The sequence below is a fragment of the Balaenoptera acutorostrata genome, chromosome 15 (genome assembly GCF_949987535.1).
Source record: "Balaenoptera acutorostrata chromosome 15, mBalAcu1.1, whole genome shotgun sequence".
In the NCBI taxonomy this organism is placed as follows: Eukaryota; Metazoa; Chordata; class Mammalia; order Artiodactyla; family Balaenopteridae; genus Balaenoptera; species Balaenoptera acutorostrata.
The window spans coordinates 16,150,085-16,169,967 of NC_080078.1; the positions used below are offsets into that span (position 1 = coordinate 16,150,085).

General features: G+C 52.3%; 1 protein-coding gene across 5 annotated transcripts; it reads left to right on the forward strand.

The window, feature by feature from the left end:
* Window positions 1–9,556: 9,556 nt before the first annotated feature.
* ZNF629 (zinc finger protein 629) lies at window positions 9,557–18,376 on the forward strand. 5 transcript variants are annotated; one of them, XM_057529448.1, is made up of 3 exons: window positions 9,557–9,727; window positions 11,544–12,321; window positions 12,457–18,376. In XM_057529448.1, exons 2-3 carry the CDS (start codon window positions 12,310–12,312, stop codon window positions 15,007–15,009), a joined length of 2,565 nt encoding a protein of 854 aa, XP_057385431.1. In that variant the 5' UTR covers window positions 9,557–9,727; window positions 11,544–12,309; the 3' UTR covers window positions 15,010–18,376. The 5 variants fall into 5 exon arrangements, with proteins under 5 accessions (XP_057385431.1, XP_057385429.1, XP_057385430.1 ...); XM_057529446.1 differs by having other exon boundaries at window positions 12,476–18,376; XM_057529447.1 differs by having other exon boundaries at window positions 12,214–12,321.
* The last annotated feature ends 1,507 nt before the right edge of the window (window positions 18,377–19,883 follow it).

Genomic DNA, 19,883 nt, shown 5'->3' on the forward strand with positions numbered 1-19,883 from the left:
CAAAGAAAGAAAGGCATTGAGCATACATTTTAAGGATAAATTAAAACCATGTTTTTATGTTCAAAAACGATTACCATCCAGCCCGACCTTTCACACACCCTGTGGAAACCTCAGGGGCCAGTCTGACTGGCCATTTCTTCCTGCTTCAACTCCTCAGGGTCCCTCTGGGCAGTTTTCACTGGGCTCTAGCACTTAGTACTACTAAAGGTCCCTAGAGTGTGTGGAAGCCTGGAGAACGTGGGCGGCTGTTCTTTCTTCCTTTCATGCTCTAGGGATTTAGCAACTAGACAGGCATGCAGGAGAGCAGCCCAGGAGAGGGTGGGCCTGGAAGCTGTGAGTGAAAGGGGTGAGAGGCAATGGGAGATGAGGAACAGGAGTTGGTGGGCACCAACTTTCTTCCCCTCCGCCTCCCCATGTCCTTAGCCACGCTGCTCCCTCTGCCTGGTTGAAGCTTTGAGACAGCTAGACATTGTCCATCCTGTCGCTTCTGCGAGAAAGTGTGGGGCTTTCCCAGCATCACTCCACAAGTTAATGGTTTAGTCAGGACTGCTTAGGACACGAATATCTCATTTAACATACCCAAGGCAGGAAAAGGAGCGTGAGGCCACACTGGTTCAAAGACCACACACACTCTCTCCAGTAAGGAAAACCATGTCCATACAATACAGGGGAGATGTTTTCTAATAAGATTTCTTTTACATTTTTCCTTTTCACTTCATTTTATATTTTGAAAAAATTCAAATGGTATAAAAAGATAAAAGTGCAAAGCCAGCCGGCCTCCTGCCTCTGACTGCCCCATCCCCTACCAACATCTGCTGAGGTGAGCATGTTACCAATTTCTTATGTATCTTTCTAGAGATACTTTATGCGTATGCAAGCATCTCCTTGTAGAAAAACATAAAAATGATAGCACACTGTAGATACTTGCTTTTCCCCTGGCTTTTTTCACATAGCAACATTTTTTTTAAATAAATTTTTAAATTTTATTTATTTATTGTTTCTGGCTGCATCGAGTCTTCGTTGCTGTGCGCGGGCTTTTTTCTCTGGTTGCGGCGAGTAGGGGCTACTCTTCGTTGCGGTTCGTGGGCTTCTCATTGCAGTGGCTTCTCTTGTTGCAGAGCACAGGCTCTAGGCGTGTGGGCTTCAGTAGTAGTGGCACGTGGGCTCAGTAGTTGTGGCGCATGGGCTTAGCTGCTCCGCAGCATACGGGATCTTCCTGGACCAGGGATCAAACCCCTGTCCCCTGCACTGGTAGGCGGATTCTCAACCACTGCACCACCAGGGAAGCCCTCACATAGCAACATATTTTGGAGAATGTTTTGAGTCAGTTTGTACATAACTACTTCATTTATTTTCACGGCTGCTGAGTATACCATTATATAGATACACCATAATTTATTTAATCTGTTCCCCTATTGGTGGACATGTAGGTTATTCACAGTCTTTTGCTATAAAAACAACATTTCAGTGCATATGATTGTGCATACATCTTTGTGTGCACGTGTCACCAAGCCTGTAGGATCTAGAAATGGAATTGTTGCGTCAAAGGGTGTGGGCATTTTGAATTTTGATCAGTGTAGCAAATTTTTCCTTCCTCCAAAGAGGTAGTGCAGATGTATCCTCCTATTAATCATGTTTGAGAGTGTCTGTTTCTCCACAAAGTATATAATCAGACTATTTATATTTGATAACTTCTTAGGTTAAAAACAGTGTTTCATGGTTGTTTTTATTTGCATTACAAGGGTTTTTTTAAATAAATTTATTTATTTTATTTATTTATTTTTGGCTGTGTTGGGCCTTTGTTGCTGCGCGCGGGCTTTCTCTAGTTGCAGCGAGCAGGGTCTAGTCTTCGTTGCACTGCACATGCTTCTCATTGCGGTGGCTTCTCTTGTTGTGGAGCACGGGCTCTAGGTGAGCGGGCTTCAGTAGTTGTGGCATGCAGGCTCAGTAGTTGTGGCTCACGGGCTTAGTTGCTCCGCGGCATGTAGGATCTTCCTGGACCAGGGATCGAACCTATGTCCTCTGCATTGGCAGGCGGATTCTTAACCACTGTGCCACCAGGGAAGTCCCTGAGGTTTGTTTTATAACCAACACTGGTGAGAGAAAATTGAAACCTGACATTGGAGGTGTGAGATTTTAAGAAAGCATCATGCTGCTTTGAACTAAGTCACATCTGATCTGACTTGGACGAAGAGAATGAGAAAATTTGCCAGTGAGCTCTAAGCCACCTGACTCCTTGGAGAAGAGGTACAAAAGACAGACAAATGAAATCACGATTTTCAAAAAAGGGGAAAGATATCAGTAACACAAACCAACGGCCAGGAATCTTGATGTTTAACTCAGCTGGAATTCTAAACCAGACCATCAAATGGATGATTTGTGAGTACAATGGCATGGTGTAGGGAAGAGGAAGGACAGTGAGTCCTATCAGACTGCAGTAATCACAGCTTTTACCTAACAGGGTGACCTTGGGCAAGCTACTTCATATATCTCTGAACTTCTACTTCTTCAGCATAAAATAGGGACAGTAATAGCCATGTGCCAGAGTTATGGCAAAAACTAAAATAACTCATGGAAAATGCTTGGCACAAAAGATATCAGTGGGAGTTCCCTAGCGGTCCAGTGGTTAGGACTTGGGGCTTTCACTGCCGTGGGCCTGGGTTCAATCCCTGGTCCGGGAACTAAGATCCCACAAGCTGCACAGTGTGGCTGGAAAAAAAAAAAAAAAAAAAGATATTAGTTAAAACGGAAGGAAGGAGGTCAAACCTGAGCCCTCTGAGGTTATAGGCCCTAGACATCTGAGAAAAGGGGAAGAAAGCTGGACAGATGATCTGGAGATAGAACAGCTGTAAGCCAGAGCAGCTTGATTGCCCCTGTAAAAGGCAGTCTTTCTCCAAATCTAGTGATCAGATCTCAAGGGTGAAAAACCAGACAAACAAAACCTCCAAATACTATCCCCCTTAAAGCTTGAAACAAAACCATCTTCTTATCAGTTGGGTATTTCTAGGGCCACCATGTTTCATTCTTTGTGAATGGCCCCTGGAGATGACAAGGAAGAGATACTGTGTATCTAATCTACCAACCCCAGAAAGCCTAAAGACGCATGTTGTAGTTAATCCCCTTATTGGGATTATGACTGGGATGTGTAATTTGTAATAGTGTCTTTAAAACCGGCTGAATTTATGGCAGCCATGCTGCTTATCATGCCCCGTTGGGGCTTTGTTTGCCATCTGTCTCTGTGTTGGACTGGATCCAGAATTAGGGGATGGGTTGAAGACATGGCCCTTGGCATCTCAAAATGTCATCTTGATGAGGACTCACAGGAGAACTTTCTCCCAAACCTCACGTGAGTTTTGTAACCAATATTTGCTTGGGCCTCTAGAAAGCTCAGCAAATCTGTAACCCACTTTTAGTAGTTGCAAACAGAGCTTTATATATATGTATTGTATACCAACCCTGGATTCATGTTATCATCTCACCCCTTATTTTCCCTTTGCCATTTTATTTTTTATCTTGATCGTGATACTCTACTACTGCTACTGTCAGTAATTATGGCCAGCGTTTTAGCGGCTGTGAGGCTTACTAGCTGCCAGGCACCTGTTGCAATGCTTCAAGTCTTTGTTGAAACCAAGCAAGGTACAAATAAAGAAACAAACACAACTGCCAGATTCCCTCATCTCCCTTATGGTACCAACTTAAAGGGGTCGTTTTAATATCTGAGGCCATAAATCTTAGAGAAAGGCTGCATATCTTTGACTTCATAGTTCTGCTTATGAACCTGTATTTGGAAATAAACAGACCTACAAAGCAAAACAAGAACCTCTCAGCAGTCAGAAGGCATCAGTCAGGGAATTCCCTGGTGGTCCAGTGGTTAGGACTCTGTGCTTCCACGGCAGGGGGCCTGGGTTTGATCCCTGGTCGGGGAGCTAAGAGCCCGCAAGCCGCTCAATGTGGCCAAAAAAAGAAAAAGAAAAATGAGTCAAATTGAAGGAAAAATATCAAATAAATAATAGTACAGTGGGTACCCAGATGTGGCAAAGATGTTAAGTAGAACTTAGGAATCCCTGAGGTCAGACCCAGACAAAGGTGAGGGCAGTTATCTAGGAGACACTGTAGTCAGGGAAGGAAGAGGTAGGATTTAGCTGGATTTCAAAGGAGAGAAGCCCCAGTCTTAAAGCTGGGAAATCCAAGACCCCCAGATCCCAAGATTTCACAGTTGATCTGTGGCCTAGAACATGTTATCTGACTTGTTTGAAGTCCCATTCCCTTGTGAGTAAAAAGAGGATGATAATACTTGCCTCTCAAAGGTATCAGTAGAAACAAATGCCTTCATGTGAATGAAAGTGTAAGTTGTAAAATGCTTACTCAATGTGAGCTACTATCAGGGCCTAGATTCAAGTTGGCTGGTATTTGATCAGGACCCTGCAGACAGACCAGACTCAGCTACGTGGACAGGAGGAGGGGAAGCGCTTTAGAGGAGGGGGAGGGAGTCAGGGCTTGGTGAAAGGCCCAGAAGCAGGACAGCCCTTACTCTGTCAGGGGATGGGTGAGGTGGAGCCCTTGGGTGGGGATGACCTGTGAGGGAGGCAGAAAGGCTGTGTTAGGATAGGGCCAGGCCCTCCAGGGGTTTGAACTTCACTGTTCTACAGGCACAGTTCTAGGTTCCTTGAGGGATGTCAATGGTGGAATCAGGCTTCAAGCTTTTGAGAGCTTCCCAATTTTTTTAAAAGCATTTTAATGTGTGTGACAATATAATACTCTCCTCCATCTGTCTTCAGCCTCCTTTCCCTTGCTTAGGCCCCAGTAGAGCATTTGTTCCCAGGGCTGACGGGAACCTCTCCAGAAGGTTAGTCCATGCGTCACATATGGGTAGGAAATCAGTTGAATCGACTTAATCTGACTTGGATTAGTACAAACCTGAAAAGGAAATCAACTTGTTTTTGAATCCCACAATCTCCACTCCTAACCTTATACTCTAAATATTTGCCATTCAAAAAGTGCTTGTTTTTTTTTTTTCTCTAAATTGGAAATCATCAAACAGAACAAAAGATTACAAAGCTAAATCTTGCTCTTACTTGAGATTCTCAGTTCTCCTCCCCAGAAGCAACTACTTCCAGATACTTATGCAAACTCCCCAGAATAGTCAAGATATACACAAAAGTTATTCACAGAGTCGGACTCTTGCGGTTGGAGAACATCTGAGCGACCATGTCATTTTGCAGAGGTGGTAACTGAGGCCCTGAAAGCTTAGCGACTAGAGTTAGTTCAGATCATACCTTAATGCAAATATTTGGTTTCAACACAGTATACAAAGATTTCGTTTCTCTTCATTTGTATTATATATATATATAAAATATACACATATATATAATATACACATTTACTTAATATATAAGTTAATTTTATTTATGCAATGATATATGTGGTCTTCAGTAGCTTAATCAAAGTTATTTTAACTTTATAAAAATAGAAAAGTTCTGTAATTTCCAAAAATTAAAAAAAACAAACCATCTCTGTTGAGAATGAGGACCATGGAGTCATTCTGAGGGCAAACACTGCAGTGCCTTTGGGGAGACCCATGGGCACCAGATGGGCGGGGAGAAGTGAAGGACACTGGAAGCAGGAGAGCCGCCTGGAAAGTCACTGTGGTAATTCAGGAATGAGAACCAGGGGGCTGCAGTGGCCTGGGGCAGGGGGATGGACTCAGCAGGGGTGCCAGAGGCCTGAGGACCTACTGGCTAAGGGGTACAGAAGATGGCACCCCCCAGGCTTGGTATTGTGTAGGGAAAAGGAGCCGGTGAATCTGGGATGAGGGCAAAGTGGACGGGTCTGTTCAGCAAATGGAGAGAAAGAGCTAAGGCTTTGAGGACGGGGCAGAGCTGGGCAGCTAACAGCTAAGGATTTGGAACTGACCACATGCAACAGGAGATTTCTGAGGAAGAGAATGTAAAGGAAGGACTTGGTTCTGAGCCTTAGGGGACACGGTGGTCGGGAGGCACCAGGAGGGAAGGACTTGTTGTGACAAGGCTTAGGAGCCGCCATTGGCTCTTGAGCAGTTCCTGCGTCTGGAATCTCAGACTCTCAGAGGTGGAAGGGACCTCCCAGGTCCCCAGACCCAGCTCTTGTCCCACATTTGAGGACCACATTCCTGAATAGCAGCTCCCAATATTCCCTGTGGGCATGCACATCTCCGGGGAACAAGGCCCCATCTGTTCCTGGTGGCAGCATCTGGCAGCCTTTCTGCCTGTGGTTAGACAGCTGTCCTGGTGACAAGGTGCCTGGGGTGGTGAGGTGAGTGGCCTCCTCTGGCTTCACCCTCCCAGTCCTTGCATCCTGCCCTGAGAGCGTCCCCATCCATAAAGCAGGGGATTGGAGTGTCTAGTCGTGGCCCCAAGTCCTCCCAGATTACTCAGGACATGGTTTCCAGACTCCTGGCTCTCCTGCCCACCAGGCTGAGGGCTGTGCCCTCTGATGAGGAAGACTGAGGCAGACCTGGCTAGAGCTGGTCAGCTCCAAATTCTTGCATCATCTCATTTAACCCTCCCGTCCCTTGGAAACCAAGGCTCATCCTCTTTCCAAAGAAGAGGAAGTTAAATCTCCAAGAGGCAAAGTGAGTTGCCCAAGATCATACTGGCAGTGAGGATGGAGCAGGGTTTGGATCAGGATCTACCTCAGGACCTCACTGCTCTCAAAGCAACCTGGGCCTCGGGGCACAAGGCCCTGTATTAAGGGGCCATGTGGGAGGCTCGTGAGCTGTGACCAAGAAGAACATGGCGGTGGGTTGTCCATGAAAGGCAGGGAGTCAATCCAATCCTCATCCTTCCAGGAATCCCCCTGCCAGGAGGGTCTCCTTCATGGCCACTGTGCCATCTGACTATAGGCAACAGGACAGCACACTGTCGTCTATAGTCAGAGCGCCCTTTGCCTCCCTAGAAGCAGGACAGGAAACATTCTGGAAAATGGCTTGGCCCACCCGGAGTGCCCTGCCCTTCCCGATTCCTCTCTCCAGCTTCTGGAGCAAGATGAGGAGAGAATGGCGGGGCTGAGAGGCTTACCCTGTGGTCCCAGAAACACATACACACACAGACACAGACACACACACAGACACACATACACACGCAGCCAACCTGAGCCCTGATGGTTCTGAAGTCAGCATGCCTGGGTTTGAATCCATCTCTGTCACTAGTAAGCTGTGTACAAGTGACTTACTCTATCCTCAAATAATAATTATATTGGTTTCATGAGCTCTTTTTTTTTTTTTTTTTTTTTTTTTTTTTTTATGTGGGATCTTCCCGGACCAGGGCTCGAACCCATGTCCCCTGCATTAGCAGGTGGATTCTTAACCACTGCGCCACCAGGGAAGCCCCATGAGCTCTTTTGAAGGTTCATGGAGTTACTACATGTAAACCCTTGGAACAGTGCCCAGCACGTAGTGAATAATCAAAGGAACTACGTCAGCAGACATCATCCTCCTATTTATTACTCTGAACCTGGTAGACACAGATCAAGGGGTACAGAATCAATAGCTACAGTTAAGTGGGTGCTGGAGCATCAACAGTGAAAGATGATTAATATACTGAAACCACCTTTCAGCCTCACGGTTGGGGAACACAAGAGGAGTGACAAGTACTGTGACAAACTGGAAAGCCAGTGCCTCTCTAAAGAAGGAAGCTACCGCCCAGCCAGTTGTTGCCATGTGAAAATTTGGGTGATGTTGCCACATCTTTGGATTTTCCAAAATTTGAATTTTTATATGAAATGTACCAATTTTTAAATGTGGCAATTAATTCAGTTTTAAAAAAACCCCAAAACCTTGTAGGCCAAATTCAACTCTTCTGTGAGCCTCCAGGGTACAGCTTTCCTGTTGATTTACTGCCCCAGGGCCAGGTCAGGCTTTTGCAGCCCTGGGAGGGCAGAAGAGAGCCCTGAGGGCCGGATCTGCCCACAAGCCTCTCTGATCCCAAGTCGGCCTCCTTCTCACCTGTCCCTCAGAGCAAAGGGGAGAGTGGGGATGCCTGGGAATGAATGTGATTGTGCAGTGGAGGCTCTGCCCCACTCTGCCCCATCTGTCCAGCCTAGGGATTAAAACAGAAACAGATGGAAGAGGCAGGAGGACGACTTCATTCCACGCACTGAGCACCTACTACCTGCCAGTTACTGTTCTAGGTGCAGTGGAGACAGCAGTGATTACAAGAGGCCAGGCCCCTGCCCTGATGGAGCTGATCTTAAGCCCTGTGTGTGCGGGAGGGGAAGGCAGTGCCAGAGGTGATACATGCTTCGAGAAACAGAGCAGGGGAAGGGGGACCAGGAGGAGCAAAGGCCCTGAGGCGAGACTGAAGTGTCAAAGGTGACAGAAGCCAAGGATAAGATGGAGATATGCCTGCTAGGGAAGGTGGAAGGAGACAGCTCTGATAAGGAGCAGAGGCAGGGCCAGCAGGGCCTCTTCGGCTGGTCACACTCTCTAAACTGCAGATGTAGGCCCAGAGGAGTTGCGTGCCCTTAGTAATTTCTGACAGTTTGTTCCTCCCCTCACTCCCTCACATCTCTGGACAGATAGCCCTTTTCACATTCTCTCTGTGAATGTGATTTGTAATTCCTTTGTGTTTATCACACACACACACAAACACACACAATCAAACCCCTTGAGTTCTTGAGGGTAGAGAGCCCAATTTTTGTTCAGCTCTGAGGTCTCCCTGCCGTTATGTTCCCCACAGTGCCCAGAAATAACAGGCTTCCATATACCAATGTGTTAAACTGAAATAATGGCATGGTCTTAAGCACGTTCCCTCCCTTCTCACACCTTAGTTTCCTCTCCTGTAAAATGGGGATAATCATTGATTGTGGTGAGGAGGAAAAGAGAAAAAGGCTATAAAAATTGGGGGCCTAGAAAACCTGGACTTGAGGCCACCAGGGTTTCTCTCTTGCTCTGAGCTGGGTGCCACTGGAGCTACTGGGAAACGTTCTTGCCCTCCTCCCTCCTGCCACCACGGGGCCTCAGTTTCCTCCTCTGAAGGGAGCTAACTGGGGAAGAGGGGCCAGCACACACGTCCCAGTGAGGCTGGGGCTAGGGACACAGGCTGCCACAAATCTCTCCTGGCTGCGCTGGTCCCCTCAGCCCAAATGCTTGTTGCTGTGACTTCTTATTTCACCTAAGCCATTTTTGGTCTGTAGGATGTTCCGTCTCCAGGTCTGTCCTGCTAGCCCTGGCTCCCACCCCACAATCCAGGCATCCAGGACCCATGCCTGGGTCTGAGTCCCAACAAAGGCAGGCCCCGGAGACCAGCAGCCAACAAATCTGAGATAGGGCTTTCTGGGAGCGGCAGGCGGAGCCCCTGTGAAATGGAGGGTGGCCAGAAATCCGGAGCCCCTCACTGGTATCTGGGTTCCCCCGAGAACTGTCTTCCACTGGAGACGGAGAGAGGGGCGTCGTCTCAGCCACCTCCCTGCTTCCCCGTCCTCTTTTTCTCCCAGGCTGTGGGAGGCAAAGGGTTAAATCCCATAGAGCTGATGCTCTGACTCCAGGCTAGAGGGGCCCGGGAAGCTGGGGTCACTTCCTGCTCCGTCCCAGTCACCCTGAACTGGTCCCCGGGTCCTCAGCCTGGGATCACCCCTTGAGAAGGACCCCAGAGTCCTCGGCATCTAGCCCGCCCCCCGAGGCAGGGCATTCAAGGGGTTAAGTCCCCTGGGGCTGGATTCTGCCTTCCGGCCTTTCCCAGACCCCAGAGCCGTGAGTTGGGGGCGCCTGGGTTCCCGGGGGGTTGGCCCGGAGGGCCCGGGACGGCCGCCGGGGAACAATGGGGCGCGAGAGGCAGGGGCCGGGCGCGGGACTGAGCCCCCTCCCCCGCTCCCGGGCCGCCCGGGTTAGGGGTGGGGGCCGGGAAGGGGCCGTGAGGGCCGAGGATTCTGGGAAGAGCGCGAGGGTCTGGCTGTGGGGGAGGGGAGGGCGTGAGCATTCTGGGAAGAGGGAATTCGGCCTGGCGGGCCGGGGGCCGGGGCGCCGCGGGAGAGCCGGGAATCCTGGGTGCCCCGGGCGGGGGAGGGGAGGATGCCAGGCTCGGGGTTGGGAGCCGGAAGGAGGGTCGTGGGGACCGGCTGGAGCAGAAGTCCAGGGTCCGGGCTGGTGTGGGCGTCGGGGGGCCTGGGCCAGGGTGGCTGTATTCCCGCGGCTGCCTCCATGTCAGGGTCACCCTGGGCCGCTCTCCACACCTCTCTGTGAGGCAGCCTCCTCCTCTCCTTCCCTCCCTCCCTCCGCAGTGGGGCTGGCCTGAGGTCGAGGCCGCTGCAGGCACAAGCACTTCTTGCCTCCCTCGGTCTCCCCACTTTCATACTCGATGTCGGCCTTGTCATTAACCCCTTCCCTTCTACCCTGGACCGCTGAGTTTGAATTTCTCGAGAGACGATCATGGTACATAAATTCTTACCTGTCCTCAGCAAACACAGCAGGCCTCTTCAACATAGTCAGGCAGCCCCCAGCTTGGCAGAAGTCCCTGCTTCCACCTTCCCAAAGACACTTACAGATGGGGGTGGGGGATTCTCATAGCCTAAGGAGCTGCGGAGATGAAGAAATTCATTTACTTCCTAACATCTAAGTCCTGTCTCTCCTACTGCTGTTTGGCAGGCTTCAGCTAGCTCCTGCTTCACTTTGGTCACCACGCTGCTGCCTTCTCACAAGTCCTTGCACCACCGCCCTCATACACACAGTGGTCATCCCACATGGCCACTCAAAGCCCAGGCCCTCCCCAGGGTCTCTCTTAAGGGTCTAAACTTTGTGGGGAGTTCTCCTCCTAGCACTTAGCTCCTGTGGCCCTGTTCCCTCATCATGGAATCATATCACTGTCTCTGAAGTGACAGCTGCCTATGTTTTACTCTGAACTCCTGCTCCTCTGCTGCCATCCCCTTTAAAGGCATTGGACCAAACAGGTTTTCTAGGAGCAAGGGGCATCTCATTCATTCATCTTCCGTTCATTCAAAATTTACTGAGCACTTATTACGTGTTAGGGATGGGAAACAGCAGTAACAAAAGATGGATTAGAAGAAGGGGTACCAGGATGGGAGTGGTAGTGGAAGGCTTCAGTGGGGCAGTACTCTGTTTCGAGTTCACAGCTACAGATTGTCAGGATCCAACCCCTCCTTTTACTGCCAGGGAAACCTCTTGATCCCAGGAATTTCTCCATCCCGTTCCCATGGCCAGCAGGCTCTGTCTGAGCTTCTTTCCCCAGCTGCCCACGTTTATGAGTTTCACATGACTTTCAAGGTCATTTCCCTCTCTTAGAGGCTGCGACAAGCCAGACACAGAGCCTGGCATATCTGGTCTTAGCTCTGCCACTTCCCAGCCTGTGACCCTGGAGAAATCTCCCTGGGCATTGATTTCCTCATCTGGAAAATGGACAACCTGATTCCTGGGTCTCCTCACAGGACTGTGGGGAGGATCGGGTGAGACAATGAGGACAGCACAGCAGGCACTGTGTCAGCTAGCTGTCAGCTGCCAGGTGGTCTCCACACACTCATCCCGTCTCTCTTTTCCTTTCCAATTCCCTCTCAAGGTAGTTCCTGCAGAAGCCCCCGATGGCTTTAAACTGCCCCCTCTCCCTACCTCTGGCCCGAGCTTCGACCTTCTTTCTGTGCTTGGATAACGGGAAAGTGCCCCAGTCTTTTGGAGGGCCCTGTCCCCTCAGGGAAATCAGGGTGGTTACTTTCTTTTTTTAACTCTTTAAGTGTTCCAGGCAGTCTTGATTGTCTATGGGGCTCATAAGGAAAGTTTATTGGTCCCAATTAGCAGCCCCATTAAGGAGGAAAATTAGAGTCTTTAATGAACTTCCTCTGATTAGCAAAATAACAGGTTTCCCAGCCTCTGGGCATCAGAGGGGTAGGGTGAGAGCCTGCTTCCCCTGTGGGTGTCAGATAATACCTCCCCAGCCCCCAGTCTGGGTTCAAAGGGTTATGACTGATGAGCTTTTAATTACACTCTTAAATTCACCTACTTGCTTAGTTGTGATCTGAAGATCTGGAGCAGGAATCTGGCCTGCGGGGGCGGTGGGGGGGCGGTGGGTGCGGTGAGAACTGATGCCCAGAAAAATGGGGAGGTAGGAGACTGCAGTTCAGATCAGGAGAAATAGGGGCTGGAGGGTGGCCAGGTGGGGAAGTGGGGCTGGGGGAGTAAAGGAAGGCGGGAGGTCAGCTCCCATGGTGTGCTCTCTCCCCTCCCCTCCCCAGGGTCCCTGGAGCACTGGGCAGTCCTGAGTTCTGGGATGGAGCCCGAGGCAGCGCTGTGGGGCCCTGATCTGCAGGGTCCTGAGCTGAGCCCCGACGATGCTCATCGAGGTGAGGGACACAAGAAGGGACTGCGGTCCTGACAAGACAGTGGCCCCAGTTCAGGGAGGGGCGCAGACTCTGGGGGAAACCCAGGGGAGGGAAGTGACGCTCGGCCCGTGTTCTGAAAGGAAATGGGGGCTGGAGACTCCCTTTCTCTCTGTAGGTGCCGACAGTGGGAACGAAGAGGAGAGCCCTCAGCAGGAAAGTTCTGGGGAGGAGGTCATCTTGGGAGATCCAACTCAGAGTCCAGAATTCAAGGACCCACCAGAGATGCCCCTGGAGACACCCTCCCAGGATCCCTCAGTCCCCCAGGACCCCCCGGCCCCGCTGGGTCACTCCAACCCCTCAGACCACCAGACCCCTCTGGACCCCCCCACCCCCGAGGTAGTCCCGACTCCGTCTGACTGGACCAAGGCCTGTGAGGCCAGTTGGCAGTGGGGGACTCTGACCACCTGGAACAGCCCCCCGGTGGTCCCGGCCAACGAGCCCAGCCTGCGGGAGCTGGTGCAAGGCCGCCCTTCTGGGGCCGAGAAGCCCTACATCTGCAACGAGTGCGGCAAGAGCTTCAGCCAGTGGTCCAAGCTGCTGCGGCACCAGCGCATCCACACAGGCGAGCGGCCCAACACCTGCTCCGAGTGCGGCAAGAGCTTCACGCAGAGCTCACACCTGGTGCAGCACCAGCGCACGCACACGGGCGAGAAGCCCTACAAGTGCCCCGACTGCGGCAAGTGCTTCAGCTGGAGCTCCAACCTGGTGCAGCACCAGCGCACGCACACGGGCGAGAAGCCCTACAAGTGCACCGAGTGCGAGAAAGCCTTCACCCAGAGCACCAACCTCATCAAGCACCAGCGCTCTCACACGGGCGAGAAGCCGTACAAGTGCGGCGAGTGCCGGCGGGCTTTCTACCGCAGCTCGGACCTCATCCAGCACCAGGCCACCCACACGGGCGAGAAGCCCTACAAGTGCCCCGAGTGCGGCAAGCGCTTCGGCCAGAACCACAACCTCCTCAAGCACCAGAAGATCCACGCCGGCGAGAAGCCGTACCGCTGCACCGAGTGCGGCAAGAGCTTCATCCAGAGCTCGGAGCTGACCCAGCACCAGCGCACACACACCGGAGAGAAGCCCTACGAGTGCCTGGAGTGCGGCAAGAGCTTCGGCCACAGCTCCACCCTCATCAAGCACCAGCGGACTCACCTGCGCGAGGACCCGTTCAAGTGCCCGGTGTGCGGCAAGACCTTCACGCTGAGCGCCACGCTGCTGCGGCACCAGCGCACGCACACGGGCGAGCGGCCCTACAAGTGCCCCGAGTGCGGCAAGAGCTTCAGCGTCAGCTCCAACCTCATCAATCACCAGCGCATCCACCGCGGCGAGCGGCCCTACATCTGTGCCGACTGCGGCAAGAGCTTCATCATGAGCTCCACCCTCATCCGCCACCAGCGCATCCACACCGGCGAGAAGCCCTACAAGTGCTCCGATTGCGGCAAGAGCTTCATCCGCAGCTCCCACCTCATCCAGCACCGGCGCACGCACACGGGCGAGAAGCCCTACAAGTGCCCCGAGTGCGGCAAGAGCTTCAGCCAGAGCTCGAACCTCATTACGCACGTGCGCACCCACATGGATGAGAACCTCTTCGTGTGCTCCGACTGCGGGAAGGCCTTCTTGGAGGCGCACGAGCTGGAGCAGCATCGGGTGATCCATGAAAGGGGCAAGACCCCCGCCCGAAGGGCTCAGGGCGACAGCCTCCTGGGGCTCGGGGACCCTGCCCTGCTGACCCCACCCCCCGGAGCCAAACCACACAAGTGTCTCGTCTGCGGAAAGGGGTTCAATGACGAGGGCATTTTCATGCAGCATCAGAGGATCCATATTGGAGAAAACCCCTACAAAAATTCAGATGGCCTCCCTGCACACCCCGCCCCCAAGCCGCCTCAGTTTCGACCCCCCAGGCTCCCTTTTGGAGGAAATTCCTATCCAGGTGCTGCGGAGGGCAGAGCTGACCCCCCAGGACAGCCCTTTAAAATGCCTGATGGGCAGGAGAGCTTCAGCCAAAGGCTGGGTCTGCTGTCCTCCAAGTCCTATATCTGTTCCCACTGTGGAGAAAGCTTTCTGGATCGCGCTGTGCTCCTCCAGCATCAGCTCACCCACGGCAACGAAAAGCCCTTTCTCTTTCCTGATTATAGGATTGGCCTAGGGGAAGGGGCAGGGCCCAGTCCCTTCCTAAGTGGAAAGCCCTTTAAATGCCCCGAATGCAAAAAAAGCTTTGGCCTCAGCTCCGAGCTGCTGCTGCACCAGAAAGTCCACGCCGGCGGGAAACCCCAGAAGAGTCCGGAGCTGGGGAAGAGCTCTTCGGTCCTCCTGGAGCACCTCAGGAGCCCGCTGGGGGCCAGACCCTACAGCTGCTCAGATTGTGGGGCCTCCTTCCTCGATCGCCTAGCCCTCATCCGGCACCAGGAGACCCATAGCCAAGAAAAGTCCCCCAAACCTGAGGACCCCCTCCCAGAGCCAGGCACCCTGTCCACAAACCAGGAAAGTGAGGAGGAAGCCCCTGTCCCCACAGAGAGCAGCAGCCATGGGGAAGGCGGAAGCCCCAAAACCCTTTTGGAAGAAAAGCCCTATTTGTGCCCCGAGTGTGGAGACGGCTTCACAGAAGTCGCAGCCCTCCTCCTCCATAGGAGCTGCCACCCAGGGGTCACCCTGTGAAATGGGTCTGGAGACCAGGGGCCTCTCTCTCCTGAGAGGAACACTGGATCTCCCCAAAAATTATGTGGGGAAAGGAGGAAAACTCTATCAGATTGTAGAGAGGCAGAGGATAAAGAATGGTGGGTAAAAATAGTGCTTTTACATCAGTGATGAGAAACCCTTTAAAATTGTTGGTGGGAACCACTTATAAGGCAGTAGAGAAAAACTGTTGGGTTAGAAACCCTATAAATACGTAGGAAAAAAAAAGCCCTTTAAGTCTGTAGCAGAAAAACCCTATAAACCATAGTGGATAAAAGCCCTATTAATTGTAGGAAGAGGTCCCAATATGTCTCTAGACAACCCTATAAAACTGTATTGAAATCCTTGTGAAACTATAGGGTCAAGGAAGTGCAGGGAATATGACAATGGCGTTGACTTGGGAGGAGTGACCCTTAGAAGGTGTAGAAGAACCTCCCATGAACTTGCTCCACAGCATTCTCTCCCCTTGGAGTATGGGAGGGAACCTCTCTCCCAGAGCCGTGGACAATTACACTGAGGAAACTGCTCGTCTGGGGAGGAGCGCGGGAATGGGGTGGAACCAGAAAAGGAAGAAAACAGAGGAGAAAAATAAGTGATGAGGAGCCCTCAGATCCACAGAGGAGAAATGACCCAGGAACTAGGAAGAGAAGGTGTAGCTCAGGACACTGGGGGCTCCTTGGGGTACGAGGGCAGTCTTAGATGATTGTGTGTGTGAAAGGAAGAGGCCCATGGAATTCCTAATCAGAAAGAACCCAAAAATGGGGAAGAAAAAAATATCCAGCCTTTTTAAAGGCTGAAGTTTGGGGTGCATAAAAGCTTTAAGTATAAGGAGACCAGAAAAATTAGGGAGGAAGAGTAGGGGGTTTGTTAGAGTGCTTTGAGGAAAGCAGACCAAGGTGGAGAAACTGTTCCGATGGAACCCAACAAACTCCAGGCTGCCCAGTCTTCCCTGTCTCCAGGAGCTTGTTAAACTGCAAGTACAAGCAGATCCCAGCTCAGGCCATCAGGGTTCCCCCCACCCCCAAAGCAGGCAGGACTCCCCTCTCCCCAGCCCAGCTGGGGACATCTACTCTCAGAGGCCTCCAGGGATGGAGGGTCCCTCCTGCTACGTTCTCAGGTCTCACTGTCAGGAGGCTTCTCCTGAAATCTAACTGCCACCAGTCCTGCTGCTGCGTGGCAGCCCGTTTCCTCAAATTCTGTCCTCAGTCGGAGAGGGAGAACCGCTGCTAGTCGACCTCCAAAGAATAAAGCCCTTCAGAGACTCAAGGCCTGTGTGTGGTTAAATGCTCCCCAGACTTCTCTTCTCCAAGTCAAGAGAGCTATGTGTGGGCTCTCTGTGGCAACGAGGGACAGCAAGTTGACAGAATAGAGAGCTTTCATTAGCCAGCAACCTGATTTTAAACCTCACTCTTTCATCTGAGCTGTTAGCAAGGCTGCTGGCAGGACAAGCCAGCCTGCACACTGTGATGGGTGTCCAAACACCCCACAGACTGGACTGTGGGTCTCTGAAGAGTATATGGAGACCCGACCACCTGGCCACCTCACCCTGGTACCTGGAGCCCTCTGAGGTTGTTAACAACCCAGCCCGACTGTGGGCTTGCAAAGGGACAGATTCCACCCACTTGGCTCCTCTCCTCCTTAGCCAGAAACCTTCAGAGGGAAATGGAAGGATGAGAAACACACCCCCTGGCCAGGCTTGTCTCCAGTCCTCACACACCACACACAGTGACATACTTTCATTAACCCAGCCAAACCCGCTCACATGACTGCGAGTGTGTGGCAGGGGAAACAAGACGGTTTTCTTCTAAAATGGTTGAAGAGAGAAAACTCTTGAAACATCCATAACGAGAACCCCATCCCCTAACCCTGGATACCCTTAAAGAAGGAGAGGACTCCGTCCAGTGCTGGGTTCAAAGGAAGTGCCCACTGACCCCAAGCTGGCCCCAGTAACGCACTGTGGTCCTGAAGTAAGAGGACTGAGATGCCAGGTGAGGAGTCACATCCCTGGAGAGGGTGACCCAGCTTCCTACAAACCTGTGGAAGAGGCCTCTGATTCCACTACCTAAAAGTTCAAAAGGTGAAAGTCCTTCACCCTTCGTCTATCCTGTTCCCAAAGGGATGACCCTCAAATTCAAAGATCGAAATCTAGAACGCTGTAGGAGGAAAAAGGGAGGCCTGCTGGGGAGAAGGAAAAGGCAGGCCTTGGATGACTACGGGGAGACCCTTGTTAACACCTGCATAAAGCCCCACCCCACCCAAGTGCCAGGTCAGAGAGTACCACCGAGAGGGGAGAAGAAGGCTGCCTGCCTCTACTGACAGCATGGACCAAGACGGTGTCCCTCTGAGACTGAGGAAGAGGAGACGATTCTCCAAGCAGGTTTTTTTCCCTGTAAGATGGCAGCAAGAAAGAAACTTCAGTTGTAGAGACAAACCCCTTGTAAAGCTAGAAGCAGATCCTCTCAGAAACAGGTCTGAGGAATCTGTCTCCAGAAGGGTCCTGGAGAGCCCTTGGGGCTCCAGGGTCAGTCCAGGGGAAGATGGTCAGTGTGGTCAAAGGCCGACTGAAGGCCAATTGAGGACTAGGGTGTAGCATACGTAGTAGGATGCTCGCATGTTGTAGGGTGAGGGTCAGGGGTCTTGGCTCCGGTACTGAATGGATGATGTGGACACAATTAGTTGGGGTCTGGGGTTTCATAGCAAGAAAAGGGGCAGAGTCAGAGACCTTTGGGGTGTGACCTGTTCTCTGTTGCCCACCTCCCCAAACTCTTTTAGCTGGGTACTTTCCTCCCAGAGCAAGCTACATCTTGGGAGGAACTAAGCAGGGAACAGGCTGGGGGAGGTGGCAGTGTCCAGAGTCCCTCTGACCAGCTCAGGCCAAGGCCCAGGGGTCGTGGCACTTTCCCACCAGAACTGGGTCTGGAAGGCAGAGTGTAGCCAAACCCTCTCGTTCAACTCCACGCAAGCCTGACTCTTAAGAAGTGCCCTCGTGGAGGAGTGCGACACAGGGTCACAGCGTCATTGGTGAAAGCAGAGGGGAGAGTAGAAACTGATCTGAGCTTAGGCTGAAACTTGAAACTGCTATGGATATGGAGGTCACAAGGGAGCATGGGCATGAATCCTGAATGGTGGGGCAACTCGAAACCATCACAACCAAGAGGTGGGTTCCATGGCACCCGCCCCTCAGGTGAGCAGCCCCGACTCCTTTGCCCCCGTGAGGGAAGCCCCACTCACCTGACTTGTCCCCCTGGAGTGAAGAGAGGCCCCACTTTTGAGTGTTGTGTGTCAATAACAGTGTTGTGTCACTGGTGGTCATGTTGATTAGTTGAAGAGAATAAAGGGAATAAGATTTCCCAGGTGTTTTCTGTCTTCTCTTTCAAGCCTAGAGCCGGCGGAGAGAGCCCGTCCTCTCCCAGGGCAGCTTCCATGTGTAACCTCAAAAGCTCAGCCCAACCCCAGGCCGCCCTTGCAACCCTCTTCCCAGAGGCCTAAAATCCCCATCCAGAGCTTGCTGGTGGGAGCCTGAGGGTTTATGGAGTTTTAAAATCTGCCCCCTTGGGAGACAGGGGGAGAAATGTGTTGAGAAGGTGGCAGAGCCAAGCAGCACGACATGCCGACTTCTGGATGGCAGCCTGGTGACTCTGGCACTGGCTGACTCGGGTCCAGCTGTGCTGCCCCAGGGAGGCCTCTCGGGCCCCAACACCCACACCCTCCCCAGATGGCCACAAGGCAAAGTGCCTAAGATTCTAGTTCCAGAAGCCGGCAGCCACCTCCCGTGGTTCGCCTGGGTCCTGGACCTGGCCCAGCTCTTCCTCTGGACCAGAGCCTCCTAGACCCCGGGGAGAGGTGGGTGGAGACCTGGCTCGTCATCTCACTCTCAGGATGTAGCCCATGAGCCCCCAATGTGTGGAGAGGCTGAGGCTAACAGGAGGCAGCCATTTGCCTAAGATCTACTGCAAGGTGGTGAGGGAAACCAGAATGGCCAGGAGCAAGCTCTGCACCCAACCAAGCCTCTCCTCCCCCACCGCTGGGCCTGCCTGGGCCTGGCCTGGGCTCCACACTATCTGGGCCAGGCAGGGGTTGCTCCGCTGAATCCGCCTTGCAGGCTTGCCTCAGCGCTATCTCCTGAGCCTAGACCTGGCCATGGCCCCTGAGTGGCTGCTTGAGGTCAATACTTGCTCTGACCCGTTGCCTGCCTCTGCCCCAGTCTGCCGGGGGGCCCTGCCCCAGCCAGGAAGCTGTCTCCCCACCTTCCCTGTGCTTCTCTGACCCAGACTCCCAAGGCAGACTCAATTGTCTCTCCTTCCCCTTTTCCATCTGGAAAGCAAGGGGAGGGGGCGGTGGGGAAGGGGGAAAGAGAGGAGGGAATTGCGTTTCATGTAGAAGCGAGTAATGAAGGCTATTCTATATTCCCTGGGGACACTGAGGTGCCTCAGCACAGGAGGATCCTCAGCAAAGTGAGGGGACTACAGGGGAAGAACAGACACTGGAGCACACTGGTTCATACTTAGCAGAAGGGGCTGTGGATCCAGACGTGGTACCTGCCACAGCAGAAGGTCAGGAAACTGGCAGAGGAAGTGACCTGAAGGTTGAGGGCTGCAGGAACAGGAAATAGTAAGTGTAGAAGCCAGGGGTGTGGTGGGGGATAGAGGGTGCATAACAGTTAGGTGTAGGCTTAGAGCATAGTGGAGTGGGAATTGAGAAAAGGGAGAGAGCAGAGCCTGGAGTGTAGAGCATCCTGTTTGAGTAACTTGGGAATAAGGGCACCATTGGCGGGCGGTGTGGGGGGCTGGGTGTTAAGGAGAGTGACATGATCTTATCCCCCTCCCCCAACCCTGGCCACGAATGATGGTGATTTA